A 17,490-nucleotide genomic window follows, 5' to 3' on the forward strand; every position below is an offset into this window, starting at 1 on the left:
CAAGGTTTCTACCTGTTAAAAGGGAGTTTTTCCTTGCCGCTGTCGCCAAGTGCTTGATCATGTGGGAATGTTGGGTCTCTGTAAATCTAACCATCAAGAGTACGGTCTAGTCCTGCTCTACTTGAAAAGTGCCCTGAGATTACCTCTGTTATGATTTCATGCTATATAAATAAAATTGAATTGATTTGAATTGAATTGAACCAAACAATCAAGCGATTCATATATTACTATTAAATTAATTAATCCATGATGAAAATAATCATTAGTTTCAGTTGGATACAAAATAGTTCAAAGGAGCTCCACCTCAACCAACTATCCTGCTGTATGTGATGTAAAATCCTGCTTTTACATTAATGCATGAGTAATAATAATCTTCTGGTAAAATATATAATTGTAAAACAGTCATGGGGAACTTTTTTCTGCATTAAGTACTTTTAATTGTAATACATTTTAGTGGTAATACTTCACATTTTCAATGCAGGACTTTTACTTGAGTGCTTTTACAGTGCGGTATGAGGACTTTTATTTAAGTAAAGGATGTGAATACTTCCTCAACCACTTGTGCTAACATGCAAACTAACATGCTTTAGTGAAAAAAAAACAAAAACAACCCTCTGTTTCTCATTCTCTTAATGGTCATTGTAGGGGTGAAAAATCCCCTATCTGTTAAGGAAAGTGACCAAAAATTCCTGTAGTTTCCCCTTTAATCAGATCCGCACCCAAAATCGAAGACAAGTCCAGGTCTGTCTTATGGAAAATGATCTGTCTGGCATTTAATGATGTAGATGTTTTTGTACAGAGGAATGGGAGTAAAAATCATTATGGATGCATGATGTCATATTATAGTCATCAGCAGTGGTTGTTATGTGAATATGGACAGTCGAAATTTGATTTGATCAATTTACGCCTGAATTCTGCCCCAAAATGCTGATTGAAATAAAACAGAAACAGCATTTTTATTAGAAAATTAATGCTTTGAACTGTAATTGGAAAAAAGAAAAAAAACACAGACTGCCCAGGTGATTGTGTGTGTGTGGTCCAATTAGTTTCCTCTGGAGGGGTCTATAAACAGTGATGTTTAAGTCTTAGATAAAACTAAGAAAAGGAACAAAGAAGCCAAACTCCAAAGAGCAGAAATTCAGGTACAACTCACAAAAGTACTGAAAATGAATAATAATATTGTTAATAAAAAAAAAAAAAAATAGTAAATAAATAATATGGGACTGTTTCTCACTTACTGACTGCAAATAGACACATTTTGGCCATAAGTAGAAATCGGTACAGTGCCATATCATGCAGAAAAACTGAACAAGATACTAATTTCTGTGCAGACCACAAAATGGGATCTGACCTCGGTCTGGTGACCCCTATGATAATTTTCTGGCTCCATCACTGGAGAGTAGTTTCAATGGACACTAGCAACCAGTCCCTTAAAACAACAACACTGAAAATCTCCAAACTGGAATTGAAATGTTTTATATTTCAACCTTTCTGTAGGAGGAACTTGGGCCTGATCGTTCACCATAGTTCCCTCATGCCTCTCCTAACAGATATTACTTAAATGTGAGCATTCAGTCTTGATCTTGGCATCTGTATGGGTGACCAATTAATTTCAATTTGATGTAATTGAAAGCACCAAAAGAGGCTAGTAAGTGGAGCTTGAAGTAATATTGAGTTTTCAATATTAAATAAATAAATAAGACATTAGACAAATAATGCGTGTATACCTCACTCACACAACTCTACAGACTATAAACTAACACTCATTAACATTTAGTTTTCCTTTCATTATTCTGATGGAGACTCTGTAATGTTTTTTTAATAGCGATTTTTAACGATAAAAATAACTAATAGTCTAGACATTTGGATCTAATCTCAGTTGTGTCAATTAAAAATCCACTTACAGGTTCAAATCGCATCAAAGGCTCACAGGTTGAATTGAACAGATAACAGCAGCCAGCAAAGTTGTGTTTATTATTAAATTTATTTCAACATCATCATCATCACATCTGGTCTATAATAATATAAAATAACATAAGAAATCTATGAAAGAATCCATCCACTGCCCCTGAATAACGAGAGCTGTGGGTAAAGAGGCTGCCTTCACAGCAAAGTCACCAGCCCAAGTTCTGCTCGATAACATCATATCCTGTGACGAAAGGTCAGTGTTCATCATCACCGTCATCACCATCACTTTACAGTGTCTGTCTGTCTTTGGCACAGGTGGCTGCATGGTTTCAGTTCAGTGATGTTGTCCTCTATCACATGACGGTCCTCTTACATTCAGGGGTTCTGTACTGGCTGAAACGGAATTATGTGAACAATCACCAAGCCAGCTGTATCTCTGGATGGTTTTGGAACAAACAATGTACTGCCATTCTCCACAGCAGGACACAGTTCTAACTGCATATTTAAAGTCAAAAAGTAATAACGATTTTACTAACTACAACCAGAATGACAATCACTGTTGGTGTGGTAACAAACGAGTTTTGGGTCCTGAAGTGCCATGAAAAGAAGTCCTTGTACACCTTGGCTTGGTTTTAGCACTGTTGAAAACAGGTTACGACGGGTTCTGTGGGAACACAATGGGGTAGATTTGGCTGTAGTGATCCACAAAGTGGACCTCCAGGCCCTGGGTGATGAAGTCCGGCAGGTCAGAGAAGTCCTTCCTGTTCTCAGCTGGCAGGATGATGCAAGTCACACCAGCACGACGGGCCTGCAACGGAAAAGAAAATTCAGTTCAAATTCTGGAAATAATATGAACATTAATTTGATTTTTATATCAAAATTACTTCTACAAAAACAACTATATTGTTGCCCTGACAGGATTGGAGTCAAAGGATTGTAATGTAAATTTGTCAATTCATCCGACATGTTGGTTCACAGAAAAATCTAAACAACTACCGGCCACATTTCAGTAGATTTGCTGTGGATTTGCATAGTCCCCAGGGAATAATTCCTAACCCCTTATGTCCACAGCATCCAGCTGTGCCACAGCTCCAGCACACCTCTGTCGACATTTTAATGTCCATTGGGACTGTGTTCCATCTCGCACGGTTTTTTTTTTTTTTTTTTTTTTCCCCCCCTCTGTTCTGTCCGGCTGTTGTGGGAGCCGCAACCTGACTTTTAGACTTGTTAAGGTTGAAATACACTCCGAGCCTCCGGCAACAGTGCTGCGCTGTATGGTGATTTTGGCTTAGCGGCCACAGGTGGAGCTGCAGGTCATGTGATGACCTCAGAGTCAAACCTATCCATCATGAAAGAAGAACCAGTAAAACTTTGAAACTAATTTCCTTGGGGTCGAAAACACTACTCTTTAAGAGAACCCGTTACCCTGCAGGAAGAAGAACAAAGTACAATGAGGCGAGCCGTTTGTACCAGACCTCTGGCCAAGGTTTAATGTACCGTCTCTCACGCAGTTACAACTTCTACTCCAAACTGGTTAATTATACTGCAGCCCAATCGTTTTCACAGAAAGAGAAGGTGACTGGATCCCTTTTCATTTCTTAAATGTAGAAGAACTCTAAGTTAGACTTCTTCAAGATCATCAGGGCACCAAGGATCTTCAGCTGATGAGCTGTGGAGGAAAAGAACTGTTTTCCTTGGACCTGCGTCCTGCATGCTCCATTGGACAATGAAAGATGAACCTTCAGTCGCCACGCAAGAGCGATCCTAAATAAGGCTGGATTCTGGGCAGAGTTAGTTTTGGAGTTGTATTTAGTCAAGAGGAGGAAATTGTTAATTTTAATTCATCTGTGACTACATGTGCACACTGTGCTTGTTATTTTCTTTGTTTGCTATCATAGTAAATAGGCCGTGCATGCCCTCTTCGTCTCTCTCTCTCTTTCCCTCTCTAACTCACTTTGTCCTAAACCCATCACAGTCCTCAACACAGAGATTTGAGTGCTAGTTGGGGTTGGATAGGATTCGTTGGGTACAGGCCTACGTGAGACTCACCCTAAGTTGGAGATCCTGTCTCTCTCACCCACACACACACTCCTTGTGAACACACTCCTGCTGGCTCCAAGCCAGACACTTGCTCATTACACTGCAATATTCACTGAAGCCAACCTCTACCAAGCAAACTCCCATTGCCTTCATTATATTGTTATTTCATTGGTGTTATAAACGTAGTTTTAACATAATTATAACTAGATTTGAGCACCGATGATTTAGCTGGATTTTCCATTGATTTTGATCATTTTAATTATTAATCAAAATTTCAAAATTTATGGTTATGGAAGGACCGATTTTCATCGTGAAGGACAATGAAGACATTGTGAAGGACCGATAACTTATGAGACTGATATTCTGATTTTATTAAACTGATTTGATAAACCTAGTGCAACTACAATTCAAACTTCCTAAAAGGAACTTTTTTTCGGACACTTTCAGATCTGTGAGCTCCAGAGGGAGCTGCATAAAATCTGATATACGTCCTCAAGTGATGTCACCTGAGTCAGCATCAACCGTTTGAAAAGTATAAAAATCTGGGGGTGTGGAGTTAGAAACAAGTGAGTTTAGCAGACCTCTGTACCCCGCTCCTCCTTTGCTGCTACTAGCGTAACCCCAATCTCTTAACTGTCAGCAGTCAAGCTGCATTATGGGTAATGTAAGTGCCAGGTTTTGACAAAGAACAAGAATGCAACAAATAAAAAAGACAATATCTCTGGTTCTGCTGCATTGATTGTGTGCATTCAAAACAATGCTAAATCAGTGGAGTACTCTTTAAACCTTTCCATATATTGGACTAAAGTCAGACTAATTAAGCTTAAACCAGATATTTACCCTAAATGTGATAGATGCAAGATAGCATGAGCCTCACTGTTATATATGTTTTGGCTTTGCCCAGCTGTTTTTTGCTGAAAACTTCATCTCATCATTGGCCTCATCAACACCTGTCCAATCTTAGCACTCTTTCTCAGAAAAACACAAAACTCCTAAGACTTCATAAGGTTGCCCCTGGCCTTCTCCAATTAAAATTTCAGCCCTCTGCTCCATCATATAAACTTGGGACGCATGATTTAATGGACTACATTCATGTTGAAAAGATAAGGTGTTTTGGGGATGAAAAGGCAGACATTTTTCTTGTGTTGGGGAACTGATTATATCTGTGTGTGTTTGTGTGTATGTTTGTGTGTGTGTGTGTGTGTGTGTGTGTGTCTTGTACTTACAGCGATAGTTTTCTCTTTGATTCCTCCTACTGGCAGTATTTTGCCGGTCAGTGACACCTCACCAGTCATGGCTACGTTCTGACGCACCGGTTGGTTGGTTGCCAGGGACAACAGTGCTGTGACAATGGTGCAGCCAGCACTTGGTCCGTCCTTGGGAGTCGCCCCCTAGAAACACAAACAGATAGGGATGAGCATTGCTGCCAGCCACAGTGTAATTTGGATACTGTCTCTGGGGGACACTAAAGCCTCTACACATAGAGGCTTAAGGCATTTCAGTTACGAAAATGTTACACAGATAAAATGTATTTAGCAGCTGATGCAGAATAAGTAAAAAGAATAAAAAGATTAAACAATAGTTATCAGTAAGTCATTTATTTACAGCACTGCGTCATCATGGTTACCTCGGGGACATGCAGGTGCAGGTGGGAATTAACCAGGAAGTGATTTTCTGGTTCCTGGGTCATCAGGAAGGCTCTGGCAAAGGTTGAGGCAATCTTTGCACTCTCTTTCATAACATCACCCAGCTGACCTGCAGAAGAGCACCAAGACCTTTAACATGCTCTCTGTTCAGCATCTGGTGAAGATATCAGGCAGATGAACCCTGCAGTGTGACTCGGTTTGTGACTGTCCTGACTGACCTGTAACCTCCAGTGACCCCTCTCCTTTATGGTCTGCTCCTCCAGAAGGACGGCGCAGTGAAGTCTCAATGAACATCGTCGTCCCTCCTACACAAAGGACAAAATACAGGCAGATACTCAGTATGTACTATATCAGTTTCTATTGTTGTGTGTGTGTGCGTGTGTGTGTGTGTGTGTGTGTCTGTGTGTGTGTGTGTGTGTGTGTCTGTGTCTGTCTGTCTCTGTCTTAGGCAACTTTTGGGGACAAATGTCAGACTAAAGCCTAGTTATTTGGGGACGGCTTGTCCAGTTTGGGACAAAAGCCTTGTTCCCAATTGGGAAAAAGCTGATTTTTAGTCATTCAGGTTAGGGTTCTCTCAGGAAATCTATTTAATGTCCCCAAAAGTGACAAAAGTGAACGTGTGTATATGTGTTTGTTTGTTTGTTTGTTTGTATGTGGGTGTGTTTCTCACCCAGTGCAGTCCATGCCAGCCCCATAACCACGCCTGGGGGGGTGACATCATACATTCGATCCACCGTGAAAACAGGTTTACCCACAAAGTCCTGCAGGTTGTTAGGTGTAACAGTCACTGTGGTTTTTTCACCACTGACAATACAGAATGCCACCTTACGGAAAACCTGCAAGACAGACGGAAAAGGTAGGACACACACAAAAACTACACAGAATCACAGTCCATTTCCAGAATTATTGGTTTCCAAATGAACACCAGTGACTTTAAGAGTAATTTAGCAGGTGGTTTTCTGTTCCTTTCTGAGCTTTACCAGCCCAATGCAAACACCAGCAGTCCCTGCTGGTCCTATTACAGGATGAAGTAGTGGTAGGACTCAGTTTTTGTTACATACAGAGCGTTCTGGTGATAATTGTTCTGAGACGCCTAATGCATGTGAGCTCTGGTTTCGTAAAGACAGAACAGAGGTTTGCAGTATCTGACCTTTTCCACTTGTTTCTGCAGGTTCCTGACTCCAGACTCCCGACAGTACTGCCTGATGAGCAGACTGAGGGCGTCAGATGAGATGGAGGCCTTCTCCTCAGTCAGACCACACAGAGAGCGGAGCTGAGGGACCAGGTAACACTGAGCAGACACACAGAGATATAGAAATGAAAAGCCTGATGTGCAAGCAAGACATATAACATCTTTACTTACACCCTGGTTCCATAACTGTGAGAAAACATATTCCACTGCTTTATACAACAATAATCATAATGAAATAATTCATACAGCAAAAAACCTAAAATAATAAGACATGACAACACAAATTTAAATCTGTACACAATATTTAATTTCAAATAATGAAGTATTTATTATTATTGTTTTTTTTACATTGTTTTTCCCCCTCACAATCCCAGTGCAGAGGTAGAATTTGGTGTTACCTCAGCTATAGCCAGTTTCTCCTGGGCCACATATCCAGACACACTGATCATCTCCATCCTGTCTCTGAGAGGCTCTGGGATGGTGTCGATCACATTGGCCGTGCAGATAAACAAAACCTTCATTGGAGAAGACCGAAATGGGCAGGGCTTATATAAACTGCATTTTGCGTGTCATTTTTCACTTGGACTGTGAAACTATACATAAAGAGCACAAACTCCTACCTTTGACAGATCTACAGGGACATCCAGGTAGTGGTCAAGGAAGTTGGCGTTCTGTTCAGGGTCCAGAAGTTCCAGCAGTGCCGAGGATGGATCGCCCTGGTAACCACGACCAATTTTATCCACCTGGTGATGACAGGTTAGAGATTACACACTATCATTAATATGAGTAACATCATCAAACCCTTTTATCTACCTGGCAAACGCAAAAATCACTGAAGCCCTGAGAGACAACCTCATGACAACCAGCTGCAGATTATTCTCCATCACCATAACCGACATGGAAGGCTGGAGAACTAGAGAGTTAGCGATGATCTTTTGTGGTTTCATCACGATTGACACTGTTCACATTACACATTTGATCCACTGTTAATATATAACTATTGATTATAGCTGCTGTAGGATCGATATTTGAGAGAGACACACAAGAAGACTTAAAGGTATAATATGTAACTTTTCCGCATCAAGATGTCTAAAAACTACTAGACCTATATTATATATTTTGTTGAGTTGTGTATTTACATTGTCCTGAATTTCTTTCCAGCAACGTTCATTTTTAAAAAATTTTAATCGAGGTAACGGTCCGTTTCATTTGGTCGCCTCTCAGTGGCGTCATATCACCTTTGCGCATGCGTCAGCCTTGTGGTTGTCTGCCAGAAGTGTCAAAATGGGCTTTTTATCCGGTTATAAGCCACAATTTTTACCCTACACTTGTTGAGTCTTTTTAACAGGATGAAGGATGTCTGAATTTTAAGTTATCGGAGAAACAAGTGGAGCAAACTTTAGTGGCAGCTCAGCTTACAGCCCCTCTGACACGTCCTGTGTCTGTGAGAAACACTGATTTTTAATGTCAAACTGTTTTATTCAGTGTTTTACCCAGATTTAACACTGGGTCTGTTTGTTTCGGAGAGGAGGAGATCTCTGTGGATAATTTGGAGCCCGGTAAAAACTTACGAACCTAAACGATTAACACCGAAGGCATCCTAAACGGGAGAAGCTGACGGCAATGGTGGCGAAGACAACAACTCCCATAATCCCACGCTAGTGACATGACTGACTTATGAAATATCACAGGAGTATCTAGGAAGTAGAATAAAGTGATGGAAGCTTTAGGTTAATTGTTCAGCACCTTGACAGGCTGTTTACGTAGAGACTGTATGAGTCAGTGACAAGGGAGCAGTGGTTAAACAGTATATATTATATGTGAAAGCGTGAATTTCATGTTATGACTGAAGTTATTTTCATACAAATACTGGTCGTCCACATGTCACTCAGTGTCTCCCAGAGTACATCAAAAGAGGAAAAACCCTCTTTTTGAAACTCCATCCCCTGGATATATGGGCCAAGTCAACTACAGGAAACTGAAGCTAAATCTGGTGGCCAGAAAGAATCTGTTCATTGCCGACAGTAAATGCGACATCAGCAGAATTTCTCCGGTAATCTTAATGTTGCCTTGATATGGATTTATATTGAACTCAACAGACACAACTGCAGGAGCAGCACCACCACACTGACCTCGTCTATTAGCACCAGAGGGTTCTCTGTCTTGGTTTTCTTCAGGCACTGGATAATCTTCCCTGGCATCGCTCCAACATACGTCCTCCTGGACACACACAAAAACACATTTCAGAAAATCATTTCCCCATATTTCCTCAAGTAGAAACTTGATATATCAGTGGCTGATAAATAAGAAATTAAAGTTTTTTTATTGTTCTGATAATGGAATTTTAGTCAGTAATAATGTCAGATAATCTGGAGCCTTGGCTGCATGATAGGGCCACTTGAAACCCTTCTCCCCTCCCTGTTCCCTGAGTTTCAGACACACACACACACACATACACAGAAAGACAGCGATGTGTCTTCAGAACAGAGGCCACAGCATACACAGCATTATCTTTTACTCAAATCTTCGCAAATTCATATGCTAAGAACAAATGCTAATTGTACGTATGAGCCAAATTAGCCACAGAGTTTATAATAGGTTGAATTCTCGTCAACTTAGACACCAACCAGCCCCTACTCTCTAGCAGCAGTACCTATCCAGCAGTGAGTCTCTTCACATCAGCTGTAGAGGAGAGGATAAATGATGCACAGGGCTGTTAACCACTTTATTGGAAAAAAGGACCTGCAGTGGAGTCCAGTGGCGTTAGGTAACCATGAATCAGTCCAACCGTATGTTATTCTAATGGTTTTTGGAGCCTACACATGTCTTCACACAGTCTCTTTGTAATAAGGTTATTACAAACAAGTTTACAATAATTGAATGTCGTCTTTAATCTACAGATGGTGAAGGGTCTCTAAATATTGGTCTTGTCTTAGAAATATAAACTTGTCAATCTAAATGTACAACCTGTTCCCACACCTACCCAATACCGGAGACAGAGCTCTGTACATGATACTGACAACGTAAGATCCAATAAGGTCCCTCAGTAATAATGGCAGTATAGACTTCCAGACCTGTGTCCTTTAATCTCAGCCACGTCGGTCATGCCTCCCACGCTGAACCTGAAGTACTGTCTGTTGAGGGCTCTGGCTATGGAGCGAGCGATGGATGTCTTTCCCACACCCGGAGGACCATAGAAACACAGGATCTTCCCCTGGGTTGAGCCACGCAGCTGGCTCACTGCTATGAACTCCTTCACAAAGACAGAGAGGAAGTCAGGTTCATTTCTACTAGAAAAATCTCCAATTCATGACGTGTGGATAGATGTATCTGAACATCTTCTGTCCAGGTAAAAAGTATTTTTATTATTTCTTGCTTTTAAATGGTGAGTGTCTGTGTGCTCATTTGCTAACCAATATGCGTTTCTTAACATCGTCCATTCCGTAATGGTCTTCTTCCAGAACCTCTTTGGCTCTCTCCAAGGATAAGTTCTCATCACTATTGGTACCCCAGGGCATGCTGGTCAGCCAGTCCAGGTAGTTACGGGTTACACTGAAACACACATTTGTTGTTGCCCTTTGTTTATGTTTGTTGTAGTCTAAAATCATTTCTTCTGAAAGAACAGATTCCCACACCCAGGAATCATCACCAAAACACACTTTGTATTAGCTGGAGTTCTGGCGAACGTGCTGAGTGCTTTTCTCAGTGCGAAAGCGTGAGACAAACAAATTGGGGACCCATTAGTAAAAACCTTGCTACCAGTGGTCAAAAACTCTTTATCTTTAATTCAGGACAGTTAGGTCAGTCACCCAGAATCTAACTTAACCAGTTAAATAACAGGCCACACATCGCCATTGATACCAATCATCTGAGACCAGGTTCAGAATCGTCCTACTCCAGCAGTGGTTTCAGACCTGCAGGTTTAACAGATGATATGCACCCCCTACATGCACAGAAAGTAAAAGCTGCTGCAGTTCTCACATGAATGCCACCATCAGGCAGTAAGTGTTACAATTTACTATAGTTTGTTCCGGGGGGACACACTAGAAGAAATCTCATGAAGTATACAAAATAGAAAGGGTTCATTTTCTGTGAAGAATGAATTTCCTCAGTAAATTTTGTTGCATTAGATTTTGACATTTTTTGCATAAGTGGAAATAAGTGAGCCTGAGTATAGCACTAAGAAAGAAAAGGGCCAGGGGTTCATCATGACATTAGGGATCATTTTCCATCATGAATACCTAAACCAAATTTCGTGCCACTTTGTTTAGTAGTTGTCAAGACAGCCCGTTCTGGACTCAAGTGTTCCTTGAGAGACCCAAATAACATCCTAAGTCAAAGGCCCTTACAGGCTAGTGGGACAAAAAATACACAAGACCAACTTGAACTCTGACGAGTGGTTGTCCAGCAGTCCCAGCTTGTTGAGCTCTTCGCTGATGACGTCCATTATGTGCTGAGGCACAGTCCTGCCCTTGAGTCTCTCTCTGAACTTCTCCTCGATAGCTTCTTTGTCCTCTTTTTCCAGACCCAGCTCCTGAAAACAGCCAAACACCCTTTTTTTTTTTTTTTTAATGGCTCCAAGTTCACAGACCTGTTCCTCAGACCTGCTGGAGCAGGTACTGAAAAGTAGTCTCTGTACAGGGACCAGCCTCAATGGTGGAAATGACAGCACATACCACACTGTATTTTTCCCTTAATAATAATGTTATCACCATACAGGTGATTCCGCGATATGCAATATTTTGCAGTCACTTTGGTAATGGATTTACTTTGAACTGCTGACAGTAGAGCATGAACCTGACACATTCTGGGGGTGGATATACATTTTGGTGAACACAGGTGCCATCCTATGCAATCCAGCACAATAGCCCTGCAATAAATACTACCTATGACAGGGTCGTTTGTCAGAAAAATTGGCTGTCCAGATTTCAGCTTTGATAGACTTTGCTGGAGTTTGGAAGTTGCACTGGTGTGACATACAGGGAAAGTCAGTTGCAAGTCTAAAGCCCTGGCAGCACGACACATAGCACACACAGTCTGCTCTACCTTCTTAATGATCTTGAGCTGCTCCTGGAGCAGGTACTTCCTGTGGGTCTGTTTGATCTTCTCTTCCACCTGTGAGCAGAGCAGGGACATAGATGAATGGCTGAGGGGGATGAGCAGAGCAGTGGCTGGTTAAGGCTTATACGTGTTTGGGAACGAGTTCTGACCTCTCGGCCCAGTCGCTGCTGCAGTTTACTCAGCTCATACTCCTTCTTTAGCAGAGAGAGAGCCTTGTAGAGTCGTTTTGGGATCTGCAGAGACACACAACAACAGCTTTCAAAGGCCTGTACACTTAGAACAGCTTCAATGGAAGAACCTAAATGTAAAGATATAAACATACAGTTTACATTAAAACGTTTCGGGAAGCAGCTGTGTGCTGATCTTTATTAGAGGTGGGAAAGTAAATACCAGAAGTCCATTTTCCAAATCAACTGCTTAGTCCTCGTCTTTGTCACCAAGCATACTGTTTGAGGACACATGCAACCATTTCCTTCTCCATCTGTGTCACGGCGCATCAATAATCCCATTTGCTTCACTCTACTTTACTGACCTGTTTTCAAACAGTACATTTCAGTCCAGGAGAAATGACCTGAAGAATGAGGACTAACTGGATGGTTTGGCACATGCACCCCAGATCAACTTCTCCCCCTCTGTTCAAGAGCAGCACACAGCCACTTTCCTGGCTGTTTGTTAAGAATCATTAGGGAAAGTCCCAAAGGAGCTATAAGGATGTAGACTGCTCACACTGATCTCCTCCAGGACGTCCTGCAGTTCATGTGACTCTGCTCCTGTCAGAGCTGCTCCCATGTCGCTGAGGTAGATGGGATTATCAACCACTCTCTGACCGGCCTGCATCATCTGAAGGACAGACTCTCTGACGTGCGCACACACACACACACACACACACACACACACACACACACACACACACACACACACACACACACACACACACACACACACACACACACACACACACAAACAAGCCTGTTTCAGAACACTCCTATTTTAGCATCACTGTGTTTCGAGTGCTTTCTGAGCCTGCTGGTTTGAGACTAATTTGAGCACTGACTGTAAACTGAAAAAGACTGAAACTAGCAGGTGGTCCCAGTCATCGATTGCTTATTTAACTGCCGTCTTAATGAAACACACGATAACTTTCTTTTATTTGATGTGAGCTACCCTGACATAAACAAAGACACAGGTACAGGGCCTGTGCCTCTTTTTATGTTAGGTGGTTGCCTAGAGCGCCACCAGTTGGAGGAGCAAGATAGCAGATACCAAATATTACAGAACACTATAAAAAATATTAGAAGAAACCTGTGGTGTAGGTTCTTTTTTTTTTTAAACCACAGAGCAAGCAGTTGTCAAATGTATTTAAAGTGCTTTATTAACTTAAATGCAGGCAGTGTGAACTGTAAGCTGTACAATGTTAATAAAAACCAAAGGACCAAGGACAGATTGAGTACAGATAAGCATCTGACCTGTAGAGGGGGTTGAGTGCAATGATGTCCCTGATGGTCTTCACTATCTCTGCTGTCAGCGCCTGCAGCACAAACACATCACAGAGATTCTAGTTTACCAGTGTTTCCTCTTTTGGAAGAACACCTGTTTTCCGACAAATGAAATTTTATAAAGACATTCACCTAGTGAAACATACCATCTCACCACCCCGCCCCTGCTGTAATGCGCGTTTTGTACCTTGACCTCCTCTGTGACAGTGAACTGTTCATGTTGAACATTGTCCACCTCGACCATCAGGATGTTGGAGGAGGGCAGAGGCTGAAGTTCTGGACTCAGGTCTGCCTCTGAAATCTGAGCAGCGACAAAAGAGTTCAAATCACTAGCATCACTAATGAACTAATGATGATGATACGTAGTTGTACTAACTACATACACATGTGAAGCACAGTTGTGCAAATTTGGAAGGTGACAGACTAAACTGCAACTGCAACATCACTACCAACTGCAGGTAATGTTAAATGTTAAAGTGTCTGCTTGGTTTCTGTTTATTTGTTTGTATATTTACACTTTGACCTAAAATACTCGGCGCAGATCTGATAACATTATTACCTTCCACCCCAGCCGGATTAACCTGTTCGGGGGCTCGAGGGCAAAAAATTCCTGTTGGACCCTAAATAACACCCCAACCCTCCCTGCCATTTTGTATTTACCTTGTCGTCATCTTTGTTCAGACATATACACCATGTGAGCACAATAATAAAGAACTTAAAACTAAATTTTTCACAGGGCCCCTCTATTAGACAGGGCCAGATATTTAGTTAACGCTGCAGGACCTTGCCTTAGTTAATATTGAACTTCAGTGGTGCAAATTCTCTAGCCAATGAATGAAATTACCAAAAAATGCTGACATTGGTGAATCTGGTAGCGGGGGTCTGAAGCCCCACTTTGCGCGGTTGTTATTCCAGCCCTGGGTTCTGCCTTTTATTTGTGTTGCTGTTCACTCACTCTCTATCCCAATGTTCACTGAATAATTATACCTAAACCGTACCCAAAGCCCAAATCACCGTGTGCTGACTCACTACCAACGGAACTAAGAACTGGATCAGAAGCACGCGCCCGGAAAAATACAGTCATAGCCACACAGCCAAAACAGGGTTTTCCCAAACATGGTGAAGGTGTTGATTGGCTGCCTGTCCTGCTTAAGCATTTTGTCTGAGTAATGCTCGAGAGCCATTGAGCTGGCATTTGAGGGTCATGTTACAGACCTTGTCCTCCAGCTGCTCTGTCACAGACCCTGGTTGGTCCTTGCGGCTGCGTTTAGCTTTGCGTCTCGGTTGAGGTTTGGCGTGGGACTCTGGCTCAGACTCGGACCACACAGGGGACATCGCGACCTCCTCAGGCTCCACCTCCAGCTGTCTTGTGATCCGGATCCTGACAGGCCAGAGTATACTGAACTTCAAGCTGAGGTCTACACAAGGTACAGTCACCAGCGTGCCGTGGGGAGCAGAGTCTACAGATTTTCATTATCAACAAACCCACATGCCTTTTACCCAAATATTCTAGCCCACCAGCAGCGGTAGTAGTGTTTCTAACCTGCGATGCCCCATCACGATCATCCTCAACTTGTCTCCCAGGTCCTGCATCTCGTGAATCTGAACAAAAGTCCCTGTAGAGTAGATTGCATCGAGAGACTCCACCACATCTGACTCGTTACTGCAACAGACGGAGACACTCATTATTAGAGAACACACAGACACGGACAGCAGGCAGCATGTCATGTTCCTAGCACAGTTCACGGATTAGTGAACAGCAGTCAACAGTCAGTGGTTAGTACTGACGCACTGCCATGTAAAGTAGATCACATTAGATGTACGTGATGGCATTTTTCCTAAATGGCTGACATACTTTAAACTCATCTGCAGACCAAATAGCACCAAATATGTCCATGTTCTGCCGCGTAGACCGATCATTAGAAAAAACGCCCCACTTATCTCCGTGACAAAAACACTGCATTTCCTGAAGTCTCCCATTGGTAGAGCAGTGGGAAGCTTTCAATATGAAGAACGAAGAAGCAGCATCAAGAAATATTCAGTTTCTGCAGTTCAATGGTGACCAACTACCCCATTTAATGAAGTTTTATCCCGGTGGCTGTAAGATGAGTGAAAAGCATATAAGCACACGGTCAAGGAGCATAGCTCTCCTTCTGGGGCCGCTATCAAGCTGACCATTAGTGTCTCTAGCCGAAGAGTGAGGCATCAGACTCACTTATCATCTCTCTTCAGGAAGACTCCAGCATATGGCTGAGCCAGGCGAACCTTCCTCCTCAGCAGCTCCATCAACGCCTTGTTTTTCACCTGACAGGAAAAGAGGCAGACACATCACACACATTCCTTAGAGCTTTGGTCAAATTGGCCGCAGGTACCTAATGTTTAGTACGTATTCCCCGTCTGGGTTTTCTACGGGGAGGGAGCTTTCTGGCCAATTCCCCTGATGGTCTGGGAAATGACCCCACAGCAGTTTTGGGGAATTTCTACTGTCTTGATTCAATAAAGCACCTGATGGAGTTAGTACGCTTAGTACACTAACCAATCAGTTATCCGTGAGGCAGATGATGTGGCGACAGATGTTTAACATCGGCAGAAGACTGTTACAACGAGCCAGATAGAAGAGGTCTGTGTTACCGAAGGATTGAGGTCTTCCTAATACACAGCCATATTTCATCTGCTGTCTGTAATGTCTTGCAACAGAGAATGCAAGGCCCACCATTAAGCCTGAATTACTGCTACTGTTACACTTGGATTTAAAATAACCAATGACAATACATCACAGTTATGACTCATTTTATCATTCACTGTAGCATTGTACTTTGTTGCCCCTCTAGGGCAGCTCAAGTCACATCTGGGGGAGCCGAGCACCCCAACTCGAGCACTGCTCTGCATCCTAGAGTTCTAACTCCAGGTAGTAAGACCAGTGTTGCTGTGGGTCTTCACCTCACCTCGATGATCTTGATGAAGCGGGGGAACACCGGGTTCCTGCTTACAGCGATCAGCGGCACATTAGGAAACACCTCCGGGACCATCATGGGGGTGAGAGCCGTCATCTGAGGTCCGCTGTACGGCACTCCCCCATCTCCTCCAGACTCCTCTCCGCCAGAGCCTGCACTGTCCTCGCCGTCCTCCCCGGAGAAGCCCGCCCCGCTGGCCCGGTTGCCGAACATCCTGTCCTGAATCGTGTAGGGTCGACATGTCGGTGTCAGAAGATCGCTTTGATCACGGAGCACGGCACCGGCCCGCATCCACCGGAGAGGTCTGGCGGTCAGCCTGGAGCCGGCTGTCATTGCTGTGCTGACGGGAATGTTAGAGCAGCGGCTGGCGCTTGTCCTCTGTGGGGTCCCGGTGCTGGTGTAGAACCGTGGGGGCTTTAGCCGGCTCAGGGCTGAAGCATCGCTCAGGGGGGCTCGACTCCTCCTGGGCCAGTTTAGTTTTAAAAGAGCCGAGTTTCTGTGCAGCTGTCTAACAGCGCCGAGCATCTTCGTGCAGGTAGCCATGTTCACCTGGAGCTTTCTACGGCATGTGACCGGCCTTCTTCCGTCAACTTTTGATGACGTATGATGCTCGCGTAACAGCCACCATAGTGATGCAACGCTTGGAGGATATCCCAAGTACATTCAGAATTAATTGGTTGAAATATTGTTGATTCTCTTTGTCTTTTATAATCCACACAATGTTTTATCTGTCATTGGAATAAAACTTCATTACGATATAAATTCTGTAAACTCAGAAAGGCTCAACAGATACATTTAAAACTACTACATAACCTACACAGCAATATTTTCTCTCCTGCTTCAGGATTTTAGGAATTGTGTAAATTCTCTAAATTTCTTCACAACAAAAAGGGTCAAATGCACAGTTCTTATAACTTCATTTGTGAAAACACTTCAACAACAATTAATTTCAGATGTGGCTTTTTGCTCCTACACAATTCTTGTGAAACGGCTGCAGTTGATAAATTTACTTTGAGAACTTGTTGTCACTCTCTTTCTCTCTGACTATAGCTATCTCACTCTACATACTACAAAGGGTGAAGTCCCATGCATTGATATGCCGTATCTGACATATGTTTATCAGTGCAATACCAAAATCTTTTCATCGTGATGAGAAAAGCTTGCACGAGCTGGCCTGGTGGATTCTGGACTGA

General features: G+C 42.7%; 1 protein-coding gene across 1 annotated transcript; it reads right to left on the reverse strand.

Annotated features, from left to right (window-relative positions):
• Nucleotides 1-1,975: 1,975 nt before the first annotated feature.
• Nucleotides 1,976-16,840, reverse strand: lonp1 (lon peptidase 1, mitochondrial). The gene is made up of 21 exons (XM_040129269.1): nucleotides 16,289-16,840; nucleotides 15,559-15,647; nucleotides 14,887-15,006; nucleotides 14,559-14,724; nucleotides 13,531-13,644; nucleotides 13,314-13,375; nucleotides 12,574-12,703; nucleotides 11,997-12,080; nucleotides 11,833-11,901; nucleotides 11,169-11,320; nucleotides 10,200-10,338; nucleotides 9,861-10,039; nucleotides 8,919-9,006; nucleotides 7,407-7,529; nucleotides 7,185-7,301; nucleotides 6,745-6,885; nucleotides 6,265-6,430; nucleotides 5,813-5,899; nucleotides 5,576-5,703; nucleotides 5,175-5,339; nucleotides 1,976-2,716 (listed from the first exon to the last, which is right to left on the reverse strand). The coding sequence occupies exons 1-21, from the start codon at nucleotides 16,838-16,840 to the stop codon at nucleotides 2,561-2,563; spliced, it is 3,027 nt and encodes a 1,008-aa protein (XP_039985203.1). The 3' UTR covers nucleotides 1,976-2,560.
• Nucleotides 16,841-17,490: the final 650 nt, after the last annotated feature.

The sequence above is a fragment of the Xiphias gladius genome, chromosome 6 (assembly GCF_016859285.1).
Source record: "Xiphias gladius isolate SHS-SW01 ecotype Sanya breed wild chromosome 6, ASM1685928v1, whole genome shotgun sequence".
Taxonomy (NCBI): Eukaryota; Metazoa; Chordata; class Actinopteri; order Istiophoriformes; family Xiphiidae; genus Xiphias; species Xiphias gladius.

Bases quoted from the DNA above. Each gene is read 5' to 3' on its own strand.
- lonp1 (XM_040129269.1), bottom strand. From the start codon at position 16,840: ATGGCTACCTGCACGAAGATGCTCGGCGCTGTTAGACAGCTGCACAGA. The intron at 7,530-8,918 runs GTCAGTGTGGTG...TGTCATCACCAG, and splicing joins CTCTGGTGCTAATAGACGAG to GTGGATAAAATTGGTCGTGG. The intron at 7,302-7,406 runs GTAGGAGTTTGT...TCTCCAATGAAG, and splicing joins TCCCTGTAGATCTGTCAAAG to GTTTTGTTTATCTGCACGGC.